The 8779-nt window shown below is 39.8% G+C and overlaps 1 protein-coding gene across 1 annotated transcript in view; it reads left to right on the top strand.

The window, feature by feature from the left end:
- ZFYVE26 (zinc finger FYVE-type containing 26) overlaps window positions 1-8779 on the top strand; it is a 101396-nt gene that overhangs the window by 84949 nt on the left and 7668 nt on the right. The window contains 4 exon segments of the mRNA XM_018567923.1: window positions 989-1207; window positions 2773-2970; window positions 4536-4735; window positions 8216-8357. Coding sequence (XP_018423425.1) covers window positions 989-1207; window positions 2773-2970; window positions 4536-4735; window positions 8216-8357 — 759 coding nt within the window.

Below are 8779 nucleotides of genomic sequence, written 5' to 3' on the forward strand. Positions count from 1 at the left end.
AAATAGACGTCTCACAAAAATCTACAATTGCACCTGAAAGCCATACTTTGCATGGTGCCAGGCAATTAAGTTCCATCAAAGAAAGTACTCTGTGGGTTGAAAGCTGTCTCTCAGCTACAGTTTCCTTTTAGTTCCTTTAGACAGTCTGAGGGACTCCTGAGGGTCCCTGCAGAGGACAGCCTGCCTCTCATTCAACTATCTCCAGGAGAATTTGGCATCCCATCTTTCAAACCTATAATCTTAAGGATGGTGTTCCACCCTTCCCTGTGAAAGCGCATTCCACTAGATCAAATGGTGCTTTAGGGGCTTTTCAGCATCAAGCCTCTGTTCCTCAGATCTGCAAGGCTACCATCTGGTTTTCTGTTCACATATTTGTCAAGTTTCATCAGGTGGATGTTCAGGCCTCATCAGATGCTGGCTTGAGCTGACGTTCTTCAAGCAGTTCTGTGAGTTTTTTTTGAGCCCCCTCTTAAACTGTTGTTACCTGTGGGCCTGTTAGCATTGTTTGCACTGAGATGTCCTGCTTTTGGACATCACAATATACCAGAATTACTTCACCCCGTATGATAAGGAAACAAAATGTTTGATTTACTGTAAAATCCTTTTCTTGGAGTCCATTAGGGGCACCGATCCCTCTCATATGTTATTATGATCCACTCCTACTATTGCTTTGCTACAAAACTGTGGCTTTGTTTGCCAGTGTCCATCTTCTGAAGGCAGCAGCAAAACCAAATGTACCAGAATTTCTTTACCCTGTGCCTCTTAATGTATTTAAGGTAATTCAAAAGTCTTGTTTTTATAACTCTAGTAATAATGTAATAGAATGATGTGTTAAGACAGCTCTGCAAACTGCTCGAGTAATGCAAATGTAGTAAATGCAGTGTTGAAATGATTTTATTGGTGAGCCATTTCTGTCTTTAGGGATTGATGTCATTGATCCCTTTATATATAAGGGAACTTATTTTTGTGAACATGTGTTTCCTTGCAGAAAGATGATGACTATTTTGCCACATTAAAAGAATTGGAATGTACTCTGAAGGCAAGATGTCTTTGGTATGAAATGATGCCAGAGGGAAAGATACAAAATAACATGTATTATCGGGAGTGCCTGTATTACTTGCACACATATGGCACAAACCTTGGAATCATACAGTTCTATATGAGACATGATCTAATGAGAGATGCTTTGGTTCATTTATTAAACAAGGTAATCTGTGATCTAGGCAGCAGATTGTTTTTTCTCATTTATAATTGTTAGTAAAATGTACATTTCTGAATATAATACTTATGAAAAGATATATAAAATCGAAGCAACTATGTTAAGGTGGTAAGAACTGGCCCTCAAATTATGTATGCCCTAAGTGAGCCTATAAGATTGATTGTGTAACAAAATAATGAAAGTTTTCCTGTTCTTACAGTAAAACTGTTTAACCACAAGCATGATTCAAAAGTAGTCAACTAGAATTGTCTGTGCATACCTTTTGATGGATTCTAGAGCGCTGAAGCAGTGCCAAAACCCAAGCATCTCTGTTAGGCAGATATTAATTTTGACCTCTGATAAGGCCCATTCTATCTCTTAGGCCTATTTCAACCGGTGTTTTGATCAGGTCTGCCTATCCGTTTTTCAGTTTTTTAGGAGGATCTGATTGAAACTCCAAGGTTAAGTCTATGGGCAGCCAGATTTAAACAGACATGGGTCCATTTACATCTGCTTACCCTCGACTCCGGCCAGGTCCAGAAAACCAAATGGAACAGGCACATGAACTGCAAGCCACTGAAATTAAAGCTTGACGACATCATCTTTGGATCCATCTGTAACCTTTAACAGAACAGTTGTAGCTGCTCTTATAAGCATAATTTATGCAATACCTTTATAAAAATGTTGCTATTTATTGGGCATCTTTACCACACATTTTCAGTGTTTTGCTACTCTCATGTTTTTTATTGTGTTTAGCTGAGTTTTTAATAGGGATGCACCAATACCAATTCAGATACAGGTTGATACACTTGGCATTTTCATGAGAACTACCGGGGTTGCAGCTGGGACCTGCCTCTTACGCTCCACCAGTGTGCTAAAATCATTCTTCGATATTATTTTAGAAAAACTCACATGACAATAAACAAAAATGTATCAGTACTTGTGTCTGTAAGTACTTGGGCAAGTACCAGTACTTGTACTTGCAAAAATGGTATCGGTTCATCCCTTATATGTTTATAAAAACAAAATTATAAATTAAAACAGAGATGTACAAATCCCAGGAGCCCCGTAAACTCCTTACAAATGACAGCTGCCTCCTAACTTCTGAGTTTTTCTCTAGTCTAGTCTTGGAGCTGGAAAAGTATCTGTACTTGTACTTGTACCGAGTATGGTACTTGGTATCGGTGCATCCCTAGTTTTTAACATGGTTTGCTGCAAAATCAAAACACAAACACCAGGAAATACACAGCAAAGTGTAGTAAAATAGGCACTCAAAGTGCATGCTAAAATGCAGTATTTTTACCACTGTAGTATGAATCCAGCCTAGTAGTATTTAAAACCGTTATCAGGGTGTGACTACACTGTTTTATAGCCACATTTAATTGTGTTTTTCACTGCTGCTGAATGCAAAACTGTGACTAGCATCTGATGGCGTCAGATGACCACAAAATAATTGTTTTGTGATTTTTTTTATTTGTGTGTTGCAAGGCTTATTCAAATACTTTTCATAGTTCCAGTACATGATGTTCTCTGTTCTTTATTTTCTAACCTATCTTTGTTAATGCTTTTTGCAGGAATGCCCAGGAGATATTTTCATTGAAGGTATATTTGTGCCAAGTTATGAAAGTGGTAAATTACAAAGCCTTGAAAACATGTTAGAATCTATTGACCCTAGTCTGGAGAGTTGGAGCACTTACCTCATTGAAGCCTGTAGACATCTGCAAAAGAAAAATTTCTACAACATCCTGTATGAAATCCAACAGTTTATGAAAGTAGGTTGATGCTTTTGTCAGACAATCATTTTCCTTAAAGTTATGAGGCCCCTTTCACACTCTCGGCACACATGATCGCACATTGCATTTGTCCACATTTGCCATGTTCCAGCCCATTCGTTTCAGTGGGCTGCCCTACATGCGAGAAGTTCAGCAACGAAGCTCATGCAATCGTTTGAGCTGCGAGGTTCACATGTGTTTTTGCGCGTTTGACGCATGTCAGTGCCTGGGCAAAGATGCGTATTTTTCCGGCTGCATTTTGGGTGCTATTAACAAATAATAGCACTGCAAACACATCACGTATTTTCACGGTGTTGTGTGAACAGCCACCAACACAAACACATTCACACACAGCAGGTGTGAACAGAGCCTGAAGTTTTTTTGGCGCAAAACCTGATGTGAAATAAATCTTTAATGGAATACGAATTTAGCTACATTTCTCTATTGTCTTTTGAAGGACACAGAAATAGTAGACAATCTTGAACAAATGGGTTATACTGCCACCTTCAGGAGGTTGGGATGTTGGCAAACAAAAAAACAAAGGTATGCCAACCCCTTTTAAAACCCCGCTTCCAATCGTCATGGCTCAATATTTTGAGTCCAGAAGGCTCCGCTGAAGAAAATGTCTAACTATATTTTTAGCATTTTCATCTCTATTATCAACATACTCGATCCACAACACCGTATGCTAAATACTTTTTTCTTCAATAAAGATATTTAAAATGCTTCTTGTTCTGGTCTCAATACAGCAGCTATCCAGAGGCTGTACTCGGACCCGGTTGAACCAAAGATTTCAGGGCTAGCCTGGAATGTGACCTCTGGGCACTGAATTCTGCTTGTGGCACTTTCTAGACCTTTGCGTATTGTGTTAGCCACAGAGAACTCTCCAGGTCCATGACCCAGTCTCTGAAGACTCTGGATATAACAAAGACATCCTGGTACAGTATGTGGCCTCCAGGCTCTGAGCCGGCACTGGACTCTGTCTCATGGTGCTTTCTAGACCCTTGTGTGCTGTGTCAGTTAGCTGCATACCTCTTTCAACGTCCACAGCCAACTGTATGACTGAGGTGACGATTACACCAGAGGAAACACATCACTGACATCATGCACCAGGAGGAGCATTGTCCTTGCCCACTCTTGAACATTTAACGAATTCTGCTGTTTTGCTGATACTCGCTCCATTGCTTGAGCGCCAACAATCATCCCACGTTCAAAGGCTGTTAAATCGCGTTGTTTACCCATATCTTCAGAAAAAAAATAACTTCTACTGTCGTGGTAAACAACCTGCATCCCTATTTATAATGGTCTGGCCCTCTAGCAACTTCAGCGCAAAATTATAGCTAATTTGCCTACAAACGTCAGGTGGTCATAATAATCTGGCCACTCTGTGTGTGTGTGTGTGTGTGTGTGTGTGTGTGTGTGTGTGTGTGTGTGTGTATATACAGTGTCGATATATTTTTTTGTTGTTGTTTTTTTAGCAATGTATTCTATGTACCAGGACCATGTGCATGCAGCGAAGATCTGCTTCATTTAACTGCTTTCACCAATTTACCCTATTTTAACAGGACCATGTGCGTGCAGCGATGACCTGCATACGTTTTTTCTCTCACAAAGCTAAGACCTACCATGATTTGGGTGGTAATCAGAAGTGGTTGGTAAAATCCAAGGAGCACCTAAAAATATACTTGCAAGAGGTATCCAGAAGCAACAGAAGAAAATCGTTTGACACATTTAGAAAAAAAATGTCTGCAGCTGATATTTCCAGGTACAAGTGAGCTAAATAGCAGTTTGATTTCAATAAGTCTTGATGTGTAGCTGTATAAAGTTCTTAAAGATGAGTAAATAATGAAAAATCTGTGTTGCTTCCAGTACACCCAATATGCCATTATGCTATCCATTAGAGATCAGAGAATAATACAAAAATCTGCACTGCTGGTAATTTATCCAATACACTGCGGTTATCCTATCCACCAAGTCCAACACTTGTCTGTGTATCTTCAGATTCTCCAGGTATATACATTGGTACCTTTCTACATTACTAGACAAGACTGTGTGCCCTTCTGCACTGATGCTTCTAGAACCTTCACCCCATCCCCCCCACAAAATAGTATACAGGCTCCTTTAATCATAGACCCTGGGTTATGTGCAACTACCCTGAGGTGTTTGGACACTGGCAGACAGAACTGTGGAACAGATTATATAACCCCTCCATAAACCAGCCCAGTGCTATCAACTTTCTGAAGCTTCAAGTTCTTGCATAGTGGGATTACTACTGTGATACACGACAAAGGAGAGCTATTATCAGTGCCGTCTTTACAAGAGACTATGGTTTATAGGAATTTTTTTATTTACGAAGAATGTTTTCATTTGTGGATGTTGTTTAAAAAGGAGAAATAAACATGTTATATTTTATGGTTTGATACAATATGTGTTCTGTTATAAACCGGAAAAGCCCCATCCAACGTGCCATTTTACCATATCCAGATTTAACGCGTGCAGTATCCTAACCTAGGTCTTTAGCCCATCTAAAATAGACTCTAAGATAAATTTTTCAAAGACTTGTACCAAATTTAATTAACAACACATAGAAAAACTAGGGATGCACCAATACCGATACTAGTATTGGGGCCGATACCGAGTATTTGCGTCAGTACTTGTACTTGCCCAAATGCTCCGATACTTACCCCAGTATACCGGAACTTCCGGTTGGAGGGATATTTCCTCTGACTGGCAATGACGCGAGGGAACGTGGAGCCGGCTTACCGGCCAATCAGGGAGCCAGGCAGCGTGTAATGAGAAAGTGCACACATTTATTGAAAATGTACCTGTAGAATTTATGCTTTACATCAAACAAAGTTCTGGTAACATTGCCAAATTGGTTTGGCATAAAGCAACCATCTCTGTACAAGCCTTTTTGCATTTTAAAGTCCAAATCCTGCTTTTAAGTTTTGAATAGAGTTGGGGTTATAACTTTTGGTTGGTATTTTTTCTATTGCTATCTGTGACCCCATTGGTGGGATTCATCCTCACTTTCTCTACTGGTGACACCATCAACAACAAATTAGGGAAATGGGTTTCACGGTACTGGAAGACATTTGCAGACCAACCTGACGAATTCTCACACTTCCGGACTCTACTAAAAAAGTATTTTTTGTTGCTTTCTCTGTCTCTAATAAAGAGATTTCTGATGACTTTTTAACCCTCTACCAATCTTTGTTTTTTAAACTCTGTAGAAAAGCCTCAATTCAAAAGAAAAATGATGATAAACAAGATTGCTAATTATTGTTTTTTGATCGACCAAGACTGTCAAAGCGGGCCCAACAATTTTATGGTCCCCCCAAAACAGCTACTTTCAAGGCAAGGCAACTTTCAAGGTTGCCTGTGTGCTAATTTAAGCTCTCAATTGAACTTTCAAGCCTTCAAATGGCTGGTGTCATAGCTGATCACATGTTCAGCACCATGGCGCAACTGCAATCCAAATAGAGGAAAGTTGGCACCTTCCTTGGCTGTAAAGGGTAAGGAGCTGTAGTTCTGCTTTGAATATTGTTTCTTGATGGTGCATCACAGGACACAGGAAGTTAAATTCATTAGGCGCTGAGTTATGCAGCTACCTTTAGGTGATTAGACACTGGGAAATATATTAAAACTGCAGCACAGTCCTGCATAAACCCCCCAACTCTTAGCCTTTCCTTAGTTTTTTGCTAGCGTCCTTACAGTGAGCAAAATAATTGATCTCATACAGATTATGTAAGTTTGCCCACTTACAAAGAAATGAAAGGTCTACCATTTTTTATCAAAGGTGTATTTTAAATAATAGACAGAATACCAACCACAAATCCAGAAAAAACACATGATACAAATGTTATAAATTGACTGTTGGCACAAGTCCCAGTGTTCAAAATCCAGCAGATGATACAGACCCTACAGAGGTGGTCCATGAATCTCTGGAAATCGCTTTCCCATTACTTGGAGTACCTGGGCCTCATCATCCTTTGAGGCACTTCTTTATGTTTATGTTTCACTCCAGGTCATTGCAGCTCAACATCCTAATTGTGTAGGACAAACAGATTCAACACCTCTATCTCCCCATCCTTCTGTCCAGCAAGATAAAGCTTGCCTGGCTCTAAGGTCAGAGAAATTACTTGGAAGGTACTCGCAAAAGATACCAACCTATCAGGCTGGGGTGTAGTCCTGGAGTGCCTCTCAGAGGACCTGGTCATCAGAGGAGTCTCATCTCCCAATAAAAAAAAAACATGGCACTCAGGGTTGTTCAGTTGTCTCTTCAATGCTGGACCTCCCAGTTGCAGGGTCATCTGACAAGGATTTAGTCAGAAAATGCCACAACTGTGATGTACATCAACCATCAAGGAGGCACCAGAAGTCAAGCAGTTTACAGATAAGCGGATCTGATTCTGGCATGGGTGGAAATTTGCATTCCGGTCCTGTCTGCCATGCACATTAGAGGTGTGGAAAACTGGCAGTACATTACAGGACACTCTTTAATCTGTGACCCACACTCTACTGGTTGCTACAAAACTGAGGCAGGCTGGGAGTGGGATGGGTTATCCAGGGCTGTCCTGCAGCTTTGATTGCTGTGCAAGTTTCCAATCACCTGAAGGTAGCTGCATAATCCAGTGGTTGAGAATGTAACTCCCTGTGTCTCATTAAAGTACTCCAAGAAACAAAATATATTATACACACTGCTCCAGTAAAACACAATATACAAGCGGCAAGCAATAAAAGAAGAACAATATTATCCTGGGGCTGTATAGCTGCAGACCAGTCAGGGTGCCCATGCTGAACCCAGTCCACTGCCAAAAGCGCCTACAATGGGCACGTGAGCATCAGAACTGGGCCTTGGGGCACTGGAAGAAGGTGGCCTGGTCTGATGAATCTTGTTTTCTTTTATATCATGTGGATGCCCGGGTGCATGTAAATCACTTACTTGGGGGAAGAAGGCAAGCTAGCAAAGGCACTGTGATGCCTTGGGCAATGTTCTTCTGGGAGACCTTGGGTCCTGTCGTTCATGTGGATAATACTTTGACACAATGAATCTTTCATATATTAATAGTTCCTACATTTTTTTTTTTATGTATTATAGTTTCTGTTTCCCATTGTAACATGAATGGGAAACAGATTATAAATACTTTGTTTATTCCAAGAAACAGATTTACAGGTAGACAAAAATCATGTTTTATAGTCTAAACTAGATTTTGAACAAGACTTTCAATTTATTGTTTTATAGGCACATTAATACTATTGAACTTCAGATGGAGATTACAAAATTCCTGCAGAGGTGTGAGAATTTGGAAAAAAGTCAAGACCATCACAAACAACCTCCAACTCTTTTTGGACCTAATAACATGAAAATAGATGTGGCCTGTAGAGTAAGTTTGGTTACTTTTTTGTATTTTATGAGGAAAATCTCATTAAATGCAATATGTGCTTATCTTGTTGAACCCCATATAAAAACACAGAGATAAGGAAAGAGGGAGGTGTTTGGGAGTGATTGTGTGTATTGTCCAAATGTAATTGGTGGCATGGATACTGGGATATGGGTTGTGTGCACTGAGAATAGATCTTATTGGTAAAATGTATACTGGAGTGGAGGAGTACAGTGCTAATTGGTCACTTGCACTTCATTCCCAGTATTTTCAGGTATTCAGTGACATGTAAACATGTAAGTCATGATAAGGCATACATAAACTTGATTCTCATTACTTTTTTACTATATATGTGTGTGTGTGTGTGTGTGTGTGTGTGTGTGTGTATATATATATGTGTGTATATGTATATATATATATATATA

Source organism: Nanorana parkeri, unplaced genomic scaffold, assembly GCF_000935625.1.
Source record: "Nanorana parkeri isolate BGI_ZX_2015 unplaced genomic scaffold, ASM93562v1 scaffold1116, whole genome shotgun sequence".
Taxonomy (NCBI): Eukaryota; Metazoa; Chordata; class Amphibia; order Anura; family Dicroglossidae; genus Nanorana; species Nanorana parkeri.